A 14793-nucleotide genomic window follows, 5' to 3' on the forward strand; every position below is an offset into this window, starting at 1 on the left:
TTCATGTAACCTTTTATAGCTATCTGCTCCATTGCCTATTTGCCCCCTCCTATTTCTGCTCTTAGTGCTCAGAGAGGACCATGTAAAATATGATGAAAATTACTATTATTGCTGATTATGAGATTAATTTATTTGATGCCAAAGTTTGATGCATGTCTTAGTATAGACTAAACTCAAAACATATTGAATTTATGGGTGACAAGAGAAGTGTGTGTCTTATTTAACAGTCTTAGAGCAGGTAGGTGACACAGGTCTCACGAAATTGGCTTGGAAGGGATTCATTTTGAACTTGGATGATGGGCATATTAACATTACTAAGATACACTGTTGTGTGTGTATGTGTGAATACAATTTTCTAGAGTACAACACAGCTGCTTACTTCATTTGCACAGTGACCCTAACACCTCCTGTTGGAAGGTGCCTACACTTGTTGCATCTTTCCCAGGTCCTGCCTGGCTCCATTATCAGAAGTTGCCCAGTTAAAGTGAGAAATACATAGCTTAACGGACTGGTTGTTCATGTACAAGTAAGTTAATTTCTTGGGAAAATAGACCTAATAAAGCTTGCTAAATTCTCTGGATTAATCCAAGGGCATGACTCTAAGTTGGAAATGCCACTCTTTGCTTCATGCTTGTTTGTATGTAGAGCACCCTTAGCCCTTTAAAGAGATCTTTAAGACTGTCTACTTATGTAAGTGGCATCTTTTAATCTGCATGTTAGCGCTCTTGTAGTTTGTACAGTTGAAACGCTTTCCAGAGAACAAGCTCATGCCTCAGATTAGTTTTGGGAGGCTAAGCTTATGCTTGTTCTAGTAGGTATTTATACTTTGGGATTCCCCCTAAATTACTCAGACTCCTTGTATTAACACACACTTGATTCTTGTTTCCTGCGGCCAAAGGCTTCTGCTTGCAGAGGTGCCCTGGGAGAGAGGCTTGCTGGAGGCATCAGCTCAGAATAAAGGCACTAGAATGCCCCGTTTTCAATTAAGATACTTCAGCAAAACTGTCGTGATCTTTCCATTTGATGTTATGTAGATGAGCCATTCCTAATCACTTTGCACTCTGCTATTGATGCAGCATCCTGAGACTTACTGCAGTAAAGTAATAGTAAAATTACATAGACTGTCTTCAGAATATTGATTTTTGCCTAATGAGAGATGGAAAAAAAATCAAGATAGTTTTGGGCTGTGCCTTCCTTTCCCATGATTTTTGCTTATAATGAGGATGGACTTGATTTATTCCTTGCTCACTCAGAGTGGCAGTGCTTTAAATATTTTAGATTTTCTTTTTATAACTTTCTAAGGAAGCACAGGAATGATTTCACCACCATCACCACTCCCAGTTTTATCTGGAAATCTTTAAGGGTGAACTTAATTTGTGCATTATTTCTTTGTACTATCCCTAATGATTTCCCACTCATTCCTTCCCTTTCCTTGCTTGCCAGCTTTCAGTTTGGCCACAGCCAGTGTATTATTCTTGGTAACTGCTACCAAAACTAATATATATTAGCCACACTCTCTTCCAAGGATCCTGGAAACATGCCAGACCTCTTCTCTGCTCTTTGGGGTTTGAAAGCACAGTTTTGCACATAATGGAGTAGTTTTACTCTGTTCACAGTCATCAAGATTAAAGGATTCATCTAATGATGTGAATAGATAATTTTAGTTCTCTGGACATAAAAGTGAAACCCCAGAAATGGGATAGAATTTTAAGTAGCATTTTTATTTGTTTTGAACTTCTTTGTTATTGCCTGTCTTTCTTTAAATGAGCCGTGTTAAGTCTGCTGGGCCGTATACATGTTGGGTGGGCAATGAGGTATAGATGTCTGGAGATTCTGTTGTTGGGTTAAGTTATGAAAGAGCCTAATAGAATCTTTTATGTAGTTAACTGCCATTGTGAGCATTTATGGATTTTTAATGACAGTATTATTTGCACCTTGTCTTTCTGAGGCTGTGTTAGGAATCTTCAAAACAGAAATGTGTTTTTTTTATGGTTAGTAATCTAAGATCTGAAAAATATGCACTGAAGACCATGGAAGTAAAGTAGCATGCTTGTGTCTCTTTGGCGTCATGAAATTTTTCTTTAAGCCATGGCTTTCATAGCTTTTTCATAGGCCTGTAATCACAGGGATGAAGTGATATTTTTCTGTGCTAGTGAGATGTGTCAGCAGAGAGATACATGCCTCCCAAGCCTAACTGCCCAAATTTGGCTCCCAGAACCTCCCATATAAAGGGGGAAGGAGAAAACAAACTTTGCAAAGTTGTCCTCTGACCTCGACATCTGCTCTATGACATACATGCACATGGTCACACACATATCAGACACTCAATTTTTAAGTTAGATTTTCTGTCTAATTAGATTGTTTTTACTTTAATATGGTGGATACCAACAATCTACTAGGATTCTGGATCAAGGCATTGTGTTAAGCTCTTCATGAGAGAAATCAAAGAGAAATAGTCTAATTTACCCTTGTGAGCTTCCAGAAGTTTGAGTTTAATACAGTGGAGATCATAAGGTACCATTAGAGGTGCACAGGCATGCAAAATGCTGTAGAATTTCAAAGCAAGAAAAGACACATTCATGGTGTGGTGTGAGGATGCAACAAAAACTCAAAAGCAAACAGTAAGTGGCATGAATGTGGTCGTGATGTGGCGAGTCTGAGTTTAGCAGGAATATAGTTGGTAGTGGGAGCCTGTGTACATCCATTCACTTGAATGTAAGAAAGAGTGGGAGGAGAATCAGGATGGTGAATGGTAGGTTGAAGGTGGTAGAGTGAAAGCCTGAAGGGCCAGATGAAGAAGGAGTGATAGTTCTGTTCACTAAATATCTAGAAGCCAAGAAGACTTTCAAACTACAAAAACTGATAGGACACAGGAAAGCCCCAGCTCCAACTGGTCAGTGGAAGTGTATAGACACAGCTGATTGGCAATAGGGCTTTGGGAAGATTTTCAAGTTGTTGAAAATCAGGAGAACTTAGAGTATATGACTTTGTGGCTGATCAAAGAATTCTGTAAGATGGAAAGGAGTCAGTTGTTCCAGGAAGGAAAGAACCAAGAAGGCATCAAACAAGTAGAGGGAGGGCGGGCTGTCCTTTGAGCTATTCCTTCTTGCCACGTGGCTCAGGAAACTATACCTTTGGCCAAATTGTCTTGATAACTTATTTATAATTTAGGTTAGAAATCTTTGGAACTTGTTGCAACTGTCCAAATAGCTAGCCTGACCTCATGACCTATTTTCTTTCCTTTCTACCCCAGAAATGTAAAGTCCAGACAACAGAAGGCTGATCCCCTGTGCTGCTCCTGTTTATCTGCCCTTGCTCACTACCTTTTCTTTTTCCTGACTTTTACAGCAGGCTACAGCCTTAGAAATTGATTTATTTTAATGTTTGTTGAGTTGCAGGGTTTGTCATTGTCCTAAATCTCCAAACAGTCCCCGATCTCACTCCTCTCTGCAGGTAAAGCCTTCCTTTTAAAACTTTACCTTAAGTGTCAAGATAGTTGGAATTTGTTTTGCTAATTCATGGCTATATTTTTTTTCTATAATTGAAGTGCAGTGAATTCCATAATTGAATGACCAAAGAGTGTCTCAGTGAATCAAGTATTGGAAGGCAGTTTCTCTCTGAAGGGCTTGGCAAATCTTCGATGGGTAAAATCTAGAATAAACTTGATGCATTAAATAGTCAGTGGAGCTTATGGTGTGTAATAGGCAGGATAGAAACAGATTTGGATGTACTTCCTTTGAGTTTAACTTAGCTTGGCAGGAAGTGTTTTAGTCAGAGATAAGGTAATCGGCGTCAGTGGGAGTGGGGGCAGACTGACGGTTGTATGGCTCCCAAGTTATGTGTTCACCTTGCTAAGATAAGCAGTTGTAAGGAATGTGACCCCAAACTAGGAGATACTTTGAGCGTACCTACTGGGCTGCAGCTATTGAGGTTGCTCTGCTGTGCCTTGTATTCTTGTATGTGGCGCTGTACATACCAACTTACATAACTTTTCCAGTTCTATAGTCTGGAAGTTCGGGACCAATGCTCTGGCAGATCCAGTACTAGGTGAAGGGCCACTCCCCAGCTTGCAGATAACTACCTTCTTGCTTTGTTTCACCATGGCTGAGCAAAGGAGCAAGAGCATAACTGCCCAACAGAGCAGGCAAGCAAGGTCTTGGGTCCCTAAAGGCCATTGTGAAGGATCTCCCTTGTGAGCTAATTACCGTCCAAGATCTCATCTTTTAGTCAAGGAAGAAATAATCTTTTGGACATTACTTGAGTTGATGTAAGTGTGTATTCTATAGCTCAGTGTCAGAAGTCAAGGCAAAGTTAAGGAGCTGGTCTGGACAGAGAAAAGAGATACGTGAGCTTAAATCAGATCCTAGCCCTACCCTAAAGGCTATCACTGGGGTAACTAGAGAAATCTAAACAGAGTTTGATGGTAATATTAGATGAATGATAACTTCTTGGTTTTGTTTACTGCTATGTAAGGGAAATTCTTATTGTGGACAACGTAAGCTGAAACACTAGTGGGTTCATGGTTCTTTATTGCCAGAGGGTTAATAACAACTGTCAAATATGGGTAATGTACACAGAACTATGCATACTAATACTAAAAATGTTAAATATATGAAATTATCTTAAAGAAAGGGCCCAGCTAACAGCTATTTAGAATATTCATTAGAAGATTAGCAGTGATTTCACCACTTTTCTGTTTTCTATTTATAAGCATAATAGCTGACCAAGGTAACAAACATCAATGGACCCTTGAGCTAGTAAGGTCCACTTTGCAAATTCATGGTTTCTCGTGATTAGCCTGAAGAATAATTAGATTAAGAAAAAAAAACCCAACAGTATCATTTCTGAAATGCATTTGACACAAGGCAAATAACTACGGAGTTACCCACTGTGTAGTTAGCCCTTTGGAGCAGCGCATCTGATAAACATGGAATCTTCATTGCTCATGCTTATAAAGCATTCTGTCCAAAGATGAGAATTTAGGATGAGGGGATATTAATTTTTGGGAAAATTTTGCTCTGATTATAAGATAAGAGCATAAAACTACCAAACGTATATAGTTGGGGTCATAATGTACAAGTGTTACCTGGTTGAGTTTGCATATTAAGAATGATGTCATTTGCTGCCATAGAAGCTCAAGAAATGATTTTGGAAAGTTTTTCTAGAGAAGAGAGTTAAAAACAGAGTATTAAGTGGACTTTTGAGAGACCCTTCGAGTGCATGCAGAAAATATTAGAATGCTGAACTGTCACAGGTAAGTATACAAAGTAGGCAAGATTAATAGGAAGTATTGTGTTGAGGTGGCAGTAGGTGGGAAGGCAGATAGGGGAAGAAGTCTTATTGTGAATATCCTATAGAAATATAGATGATTCTGGGTTATGTGGTAGTATTGAACTGGTGACATTGGAAGTAGTGAAAAACAGAAGAGATACTGAAAGGCATCAGATGAAATTATCACCCAAACAATGGAAGTGCTGATGGAAACATAACAAAGAGGACCCAGGCATGGAGGTGCATATCTATAATTGCAGTCCTGTGCTGTGGAGTCAGGTGGGTCAGAAACTCAAGGTTGGTCTTTCTACATGATGAGTTTAAGTCAGTTTGAGGCCACATGATACCCTGCTTCAAGTGGAGCAAAAAAAAAAAAAAAAAAAAAAAGAAAAGAAAAAGAAAACAGAGGGCCAAGAAAAATTACTTTTGTTGTTGTTGCTTCTAGGCAAGAGCTATATATCACTGAAAAATATACTAAAAATATTTTTACAAGAAAAATAGTTGTGTTTGAAATTAGAGAAGAATACACATGAGGACTGTGGGAGATGAGAAGGGTGGACAGAAGTGCCACCACAACGGCCCTCATTGGGCCCTATGTAAATGCTATGCTAGGAGATTGACTGTATTTTACACATGAAGAAATGGAGGCAGGAATGACGAAGGAACAGAGGACAAGACCTTCAAAACAAGCCACCGGACTCTTCCTGACAGCACAGAGAGATGCAGGGTTCCCACTCATCTGATCCTAAGCATTCATTGTTGCCTGTGTAAAAACATGCCTATCTGGAGTTATTCACTAAGCTGATATAATTTACAGTATGGTCTTCAGAGCCTGACCTTATTACACCAATCCAAAAGAAACTACTAACATAATTAAAGCATGAGCAAGATAACAGAGTTTTTTTGAAACCATAAAACTGAAATTAAAGTTGTTACCGATCAATTAATGAGGCGATAATTAAACAGAAACTAGACAATCAAACTAGTGGTAGTGTGTATATCAGTACCTAAATTTTCTCTTTCAATTCACATCATTTGATGTATATTTAATTACATTTACAACGATGCATATTTAATATAACCTTTGTGACAGGTTGATGGAGCTTTGCTGTCATATCTAATTTCTCTTGATGGTTTTTGTCATATATATATAATTTTGGGGGGAAGAGAAGTCAGACTGTGTGCAAGGTGCGAGTGTAAAAAGCAAACACTCAAAAAGCTTGTCCTCTTGTTTTTGTAAGATAGGCATCTCACCCCTTTATGGAAAGCCACCCAGGATTTTAGAGCATTTTAGAGAGCTGTCTTAGTAAGTGAGAGAGCAGAATTGAAAAAAGCTTACCGTGTGTTGGTTAGATGGCTATACATAGGCAAAAGTGCCTGCCTCACAGACCTGTCTGTGTGCATTGAATCCCAGGAATCCATGTTAAAAAGCTGTGTTCATTGGCATGTTCCACCATCCCAGAACTCCACTGACAAATTAGGAGAAGGAGACAGGAGACTCTCACAGAAGCTTTCAGATTGGCTAGCCTGGAGTTCTCAGCACAGCAGCAGAAACAAGAGAGCGGCCTCCATGAGAGAGAAGCCAGAACTGACTCTGTGTGCACAAAAACACACACACATACATCAGTCAGTAAATATGATCAAAGAATTAAAAAAAATGTTTTTGCTATCTAAAAGACATAGAACATTCTATAATTAATATTGAAAGTTTAAGAACCACTTTAGTTATTGAACAAAACTCATTTTCCATTTAAATAAATGTTGAAGCAAGCAAATAACAAAGTTATTAAACCTGTTAAATCATAGGCATAGTTTTGCTGACAGAATCTGAAGGAATACTTATGTTTTATATAATTCCGTAAAGTGTAGTAAGGCTAGATGGGACTAATAGCCCAACTAACTGATCACATGGCACACAGTTGTTTTTGTGAATGAAGAGTCTAGATATGCCAATCCATTGGTGTACAACTAAACAGTAAAAGGTTTTGTCATCAGTAGTTAACACATAAGAATGAAAACAACTAATTAACATTTCTATCCGTAGAACAAGTCTTCTTTCACAACAATAATAAAAAAGCTGGTGAGATGGTTCAGTGGGTAAGAGCACCGACTGTTCTTCCAAAGGTACTGAGTTCAAATCCCAGCAACCACATGGCGGCTCACAACCACCCATAATGAGATCTGATACCCTCTTCTGGTGTGTTTGAAGACAGCTACAGTGAACTTATACTAATAAATAAATCTTTTTTTTTAAAGAGCATTTATAGCATAGCAGTTCCATGTCCTAATCTTTAAAGACTTAGTTTTAACTTATGGGGATATATGTACATTTCCTCTGTGTGTGTGTTTGTGTGTGTGTGTGTATGTGTGTGTATGCACAAGTGCCATATGAGTACTCAAGAGAGGCCAGAAGAAGGCTTCTGGAGATACAGGCTCTGGTGAGCCACCCCACGAGCATGCTAAGAACAGAACTTGGGCCTCTGTAAGAAAAACAAACATTGACCCACTGAACCACCTGTCCAGCTCTTGTCTCAGGCTTTAAATTCCATTTGTTGTCCTTGCTTTTAATATGTTTATATGAATTCTCACAGGTGTACCTAGAGGTAATTGCTTCTGTGAGTTAATGTATATGATTCTCTAATTCCCTTATCTGTAAAAACCGGAGAAGATTGTGTTATAGTACTTTGATGGTTCTTTCCAGCCTGAAAGTCAAATGTGCAAACAATTATCTCTTTTATTCATTTTCTGTGTAGCATGATGATTTATAAGGTTCCTATGCCAGGGGACACACACCTGGAATTCCAGCACCCGAGGAGCTGGGTACATATAACCCAACATGGGCTATACATAGAAAAACCTTGTCAAAGAACAGACGAAAACCAAAACAAACAAGAAACAAAACAAAACAGAAAAAGCAAAGAATCCACATGACAGTCTATTAAAGGGGCAGGAACTAGTTATGACTTTCTGTGAAGCAGCAGAGCTGATCAGCCTGTGCATTTTGTCCTTCAGTTTGTTGGTAGGAACAGAAGCAAGAGAAGCAATAGATGGAACATCTGCAGTTTTAGCTCAGATTTACCTCTGCATAATATTAATTTCCTTAACATAGAATAACATGAGATTTAGAAAAGTAGGATTTGCATGTGACAAACAAAGCCACAGGGTGAACCAGAAGCATTTCTTACCATCTATACCTTCCCAGAGTTTTATTATTTGTGGGGTGAGGCTGGAAAATACTTTGTTTTTGATTTTTACACTCCTAGTGTTGAGTACACTTTTTAAAAGCTTAGCAGGTGCAGCTGCATCAGAAGCAACAGTGTTTTTACTGTGTCAGGTGGTAACCCCGAGGAAGTACTTTGTATTGCTGCTTTTTGTGATAATGTAAGTATTCTCATCAAATGCCATATAAATTTAGGGTGTTTGTTTTTCCCCTTGTGATGACGTGGATAGGAAAACTGAATTTTCCAAACGGCTCACAGGAAATGTTTCACACCAGCATTGCCTGTGCCACAATTCAGCTGGTTGTTTTCAGTGAAATACAGACTTATAGGGAGGTTACTAAATGTGGAAAAATACCTTCTGGAAATGAAAAGAAATCATGCTTTTGGGTTGTTTTGGAAATGCCTTAAATATCCTTATTTTGCATTACATTCATATAAACCTCTCTATGATTATGCTCAGAGAAAGTTTTCAGAAAATAAAGCATGAGAGATGCATTTTACAGCCCCATCCACCATAGCCAAGCTCTGATTCATCCAAATTTATAACGCCCTTGACTTTAAATTAGCATGTCATCTCTAGATGGTTTCAGACTAGTAAGGCACCTGATGTCCTTACACAGAGAACTGCATGCTGTCAGGTGCTTTCTCAGTGTGTGCACTCTCCTCACTTTGTTCATTCTTATGCTAGCATTACTGTGTCCCCTTTGTCTCAGTTTGGAAATGACCATTTCATGTTTATACAGACATTTCCTGGCTTATCCAAGAACCTGTTGGTGACACCAGAGAGCTATAGGAGAGAGGTTGTGTAGAGATCCAGACTTGGGTGGTGGTGGAGGTGAGCTGATGGAGAGAGTTTGGCCCAGGTGTGGGAGGTTCTCTCCAGTCCTCCATTCCTAAAGCTTTCCTTTGCTTTTGTTCTGCCATTGCTTCACTTGCTCCATCCTTTTTGGTTGGTCTCTGTAACGCCTGCTAGTAATCCCCTGATTCTTGTATACCTACTGCACTTTCTTACATAGTCCATCCAGCACTTTCTTGGCCTGCAGTGAAACCATGTGGTAGTTTACCTCTCATAGTCCGTACTCCAGAAACAACTCTTATTATCTTTGTAAATCCCTTCTTAGAACCTCTTCAGTTTGTTTCACTGCTTCCTCTTCCTCTGGGCAACCTTCACATTCCCTCTGTACACCCTTTCCTTGCAAGAGAAGCCTATTGGCTAGTGTGTGCTCTGGCCCTGTGCCTCCACGTGGCTGTCAATGCTTGCATTTTCTCTCTACCCACAGATGGCCAGCTCGGTGTCCTGACTTGTGATCATCATTATTTGATCATCGATACCCAAGAGACTGTATCCCATGCTAAGGGCAGAGTCACTCTGTGTCCTTTGTCTCATGTTGGCTGCTTCTTGCCACAGGGCTTTTATTTTGTTTACTTTTTAAAAAATGTTGTATGTGTATGTTATATAATGTGTATTGTGAATATGGGTGTGTGTGTATATGCACCCACAGGTGTGTATCTGTGTTTACTTTTAAAGTTGTGTTATATATATATATATATATATATATATATATATATATATATATAATCTGTATGTGTGAATATGGGTGTGTGTGTGTGTATATATGCACCCACAGGTGTGTATCTGTGAATATCAATGTGTGTATGCCAGGGTGTGCATGTAGAATGTGTGTTGGTTTCACCTTGTTTGAGACAGTCCCCTTTTTTTCACTGCCGTGTACGGCAGGCTGGTTTACCAGTAAGCCTCTGAGTATTCTCTTTGTCTCTCATCTCCCACCCTATGGTGACAACCTCGGACCTCAGATATTTGTTCCATAACACATGATTAACAAAGACAGAGACACCACTTCCCTTTACACTAGGCAAAAGATCTCCCCGATTTCCCCAGTCACAGTCACTGACCAGGAAATAAGAGATTGTTGCTGCATCTTAATACAAAGAAGCCATCTTTGTCCACTGATCTTCAAGTTCCAGAGTTAAATAAACAAGACTCTGACATTGGAGGAAGTCACTGAACAATCTCTAATGAATCAGCTACAAGTAAGACTGTGTCCAGCTTTACTTGGGATCTGGGGATTTGAAATCAGGTCCTCACGCATGTGCAACAAATGCATTACCCACTAAACTATCTTACAGTATTGTGTTTCTATGAAAAATCGTTATTTTTTCTGTGATACTTGTGTACACCCCAAATACTAGCACCTAATTCTATTTACCTAATTCGTACTCATCTTTCTGATCTTAGCTTAAAGGCCACTTTCTTAGAGAGATGTACCTTCCTGCTGAGAAGCAAAGAATATGGAGAAGTTTTAAATCACTGCATATCTTTGGGGACTGGGGCTATATTTCATAGTAATTCGCTTGCCTAGCAACATGGTAATCAAATGAGTAAACAACAAGTTATTTAATTTTAAAACTATTTGTGTGGTCCATGACTGTCTTCCTAGTACATGAGACAGGAGAATTTGTTGTTTATGTCAAGCTTGGGCCGCATTCAAGACCTCGTCTTAAAAACATACAAAACAGCATCAATAAAAAAATACATATTTTTTTTAAAGAAAGGATAGCACACTGAATATATTGTTCTGAATTTCTTTGACAGTAGTTTTACATTAGTACCTATAAAGATGTCTTATTTTTAGAAACTTCCTCCCACCTCAGTCCCTTCATGCAGAGAATATATTTTTATGTTATACCTTAAGGAAACTTGGCTGGGTATAAAATTAGTTACCTTGTTTCCTTTGATCTGCTTGGAACAAATTACTCTGAGTTCTTCTGTGCTGATGTTGCTCTTATTTAGTTAGGATGACTTTTTTTTCCTTCCTTGTATGTAGTGTCTTATTATTATTATTTTTTTGCCCAAGTAGCCATGTAATTATCTCTTTGGGCATAGAATTCTGTTAAAATCATATGCCTACAAATTCAACATTTCTTTTATTTTGAAAAATTATTTTTCCTTGGCATAGCAGCACAGGTCTCTAATCCCAGCTCTTGGAAGGCAGAAGCAGGCAGATCTATAAATGTGGTCTACATAGTGAACCCTAAGCAACTACACAGTGAGATCCTATTACAAAAACCAACAAGAAACAACAAAAAAGAAAAGCTATTTTTTTGTATCTTTAGTTTTATATTTTTCTTTTTTGCTTCATAGGCCTTTTTGAAGAAGACCATTAATGTATCTTTTGTGTTGCCTTTCTGCCCTCTCCATGCCTATTTTCCTCATTATTGCTTTTATATTAGTGGCTCTATGTCCTGGCATTTCTTTTTAGTTACATTCTATTTTTGGTTGCTTCTTCATGTAGCTTTTATCTCTATAGTGTTATTTTTCTCTTAGTGTTTTTTTTTTTTCTTTTTGAGTTCTACCAGCTTGCTTTTCATTTCCTTCTGTTATTGTATAATCTTTTCTTTGAACCTTTGTTTTTCTTCTTTGAGCTGTTTTGCTTTTTTTTGAGGGTCATGTTTCCTATGGTTGCTTTGAGTTTTTGGAGTTATTTGTCTAAACTCTTCCTGTGTTTCTTTGAGTAGTTGTTCTTGTGTTTTAGTGTTTTATGCTTCCAATCTATTTACCTTTTTCTCTTATAAAATTTTCCTCAGCTGTATCTCAAGATGCAGTATTGGCTGCTTTCTGATTACTGTCCATGCTGTAATCAGGAGGGCTGGCTAGAAACAGAGGCTGCACTTTTCCACAAGCTAGTTAGTCCCTTATGCTCTCTATCTGACCACATCTGACCTTGGTTTCCTTTGCGGTGGGCCCTCTTCACATTGGTTGTTGTCACTGAAGAGATAAAGTGGTGGTCAGTTCAGTAAGTTTCTCAGTGTGGTAAATGAGGAAACCTCCTGTCATACTTCATCTGCATCTTCTGTGATTCGGGAGGACTGGTGTGAATGGCATATGAGACATAGCTGGAGTATCTCTGCCCACTCTGCCCTGACTTCCCACTGAAGCAAACTGTGATACTTTTGCTCCCTGCTGGCTTTTTAATACAACTAGGTCTCACACATATGATGACAGTATCAATAAAATTATTGTATCTGTTGTTCATGATGTGGGTCTTGGAGAAATTTGATTACTGATAGGGACCTAGAAAGGCATGTGGTGGGTTCTGGCATATTCCCTTATTTAATATTTGCAGATATACTTCATTTATTACTGATGCAGTGATATCATCCTTAATTTAGAGGTAGCAAGATCACAAATTTTTGTTGATTTCTTATCTAGTGTATAAGGAAATGTTGTCCCTTTGTTTCTCAGTCATGTGAGTCTTTCTCATAAGTCCTCCCTCCCGTTGGTAGAGAGGAAAGAAGGCAAACTTCTGTGTAAACTGGATTATGATTTTGTTCTGTACAAAGACATTGGTGTTTCAAGCTTCTTTCTCTGCCCCTAGACTCCATCAAAATAGAGCTTAGATGCATGTGTTAAGGGCATTGGAACAGTCGTTAGAGCCATATTAAGATATGGGGTAGAGAGCCTTTCAAGTCTATGCTGCTTGGCTTTGGACCATTAGCTGTTGAATAACAATTCCTGGTCTCATTTGGGCTTTTCTGATGCTATGACTGCACTGAAAAGACTTCTAGTGCCCATAGTGCCTGTTGTGCAGTCGCAGCCATGGAGTCTCCTGTGCCCTGTGGCCCTCAGCCTGACTTAGACCTGGCTTATCTTCTACTAAGACATGCTGGAAGTTCTAGATTCCTATCATGATTCACTGGAGTCACATTTTTAGTTAGCAATGTCATGAAGCCTTCAACTTTCTTTGGCTGTGTCCCCAAGATCGAATCCTTTTAGGGTAGCCAATATGTGACAGAAATGTTTTAACAAAGTCTTTGTACACTGTTGTCTTCTTATCTGTCCCCAGGTGCTCAACAGAAAGGCAGTAGGACTCTGTCATCTAATTTTACAGAGTGTGTGTGCACTTTGGAGAGAGTTGACAATAGGGATTGTTAGCCTCCACACATATTGCTTCTGCTTTAGGCTTACTTTGCAATTTATGTGAGTGTGTATAGACCTAAAATAATAATATTTCCAGCCTGTCTCTTATACCAAAGAGTTAGGAAACAACCTTTGGTGAGTGTTTTCAATTAACCTTGATTTCATTTCCTTTTAACTACTTTTATGTTACTTACTTAGAAATTAAAAATTTCCCTCTAATTGTCTCTCTGATTTGAATAATTATGTCCTTTTTGTTTTTGATGATAATTTAGTAAAAATTATTTATGATTGGTGACTGTCTGGTAGAACTTTTCAAAGTTTGGATAGATTGGCTATTCAGTACCAGAGAGTATTGCCTAATTAAAGCGTGTGTTTAATTAAGATAACAATGCTTAGTCCATCATTAAAATTAGCACCGAGAAAGTTCTTCCTTGGTCCTTGGAGAGGACATTCTATGCACGCCCTGTTGCGTGGGCTGCAAAGTGTCGCTGGGATTTACATGCATTACGTGTCTAATTGCAGTAAATGTGGCATGTCCAGCTAGGTTTCCAGTTAGAAGGCTGTTTGTTACTTTCTGGAAATCACTTGAAGCCTCAGTACCCAGAGGCAGCTGTTCACAGGTCCTTCACCTCTCCCCAGAGATGGCTGGGAAGACTCCATTGTTGGACCCTGTCTTTCATGGCTGCAGCAGTAAACATGACAGGTTGTTTGGAAGCCATCTGTTAAAATGGCTGCTGCTTTGCATGCAGCAGTGAACTTGAGATCAGTTTCCTGTCTGTCTTCGTGGTAACAGTCTTATTTTGTGTCACAACAGGTGGAAGTTGATGGCTCGAAACTAAATGTGACCAGTACGTGGAACCTGGCGTCACCCTTATTGTCTGTCAATGTTGATGGCACGCAGAGGACTGTGCAGGTAAAGCTTCACAGGATTTACTTAGAAAGTTTCAAGTTTAAAATCTTTATCCTTTTCCATGTGGCTAATACTGACATAATAAGGAAAAGCTGTATTTTAATATTCATTGTGCTCTTTCTGTAGTTGTGAAGATTTTTTTCTTGTTATACTAGGGAATTTGGAGCTATGTTTTAATTTCAGAGAATGGGTTTTCTGTTTTTCAGAGACCCTCACAAAGCTATTGCATTATATTTTGCTGAAAATAAATAATCCCACAGGCATTTAAATGATTACTAGATGAGAAGTCATCTTTGTCATTATAGGCTTTTAATTATAAAGCATGGTTTGCATAGATTATCATCTTTCATGCAGATGAAATGATATAGTCTTCAGTCAGAAAAAACACGGCCATCAAGGTTGACTTTTTCCCTTCCCTTCCCTTCCCTTCCCTTCCCTTCCCTTCCCTTCCC

General features: G+C 38.7%; 1 protein-coding gene across 2 annotated transcripts in view; it reads left to right on the forward strand.

Moving 5' to 3' along the window:
• Window positions 1-14793, forward strand: part of Pcca (propionyl-CoA carboxylase subunit alpha) — a 329396-nt gene that overhangs the window by 215252 nt on the left and 99351 nt on the right. For both annotated transcript variants that reach the window (XM_021182607.2, XM_029468862.1), the window contains one exon: window positions 14246-14344. In XM_021182607.2, the coding sequence (XP_021038266.1) occupies window positions 14246-14344 (99 nt within the window). The remainder of the gene's footprint in view (window positions 1-14245; window positions 14345-14793) is intronic.

Source organism: Mus caroli, chromosome 14 (genome assembly GCF_900094665.2).
Source record: "Mus caroli chromosome 14, CAROLI_EIJ_v1.1, whole genome shotgun sequence".
Taxonomy (NCBI): domain Eukaryota; kingdom Metazoa; phylum Chordata; class Mammalia; order Rodentia; family Muridae; genus Mus; species Mus caroli.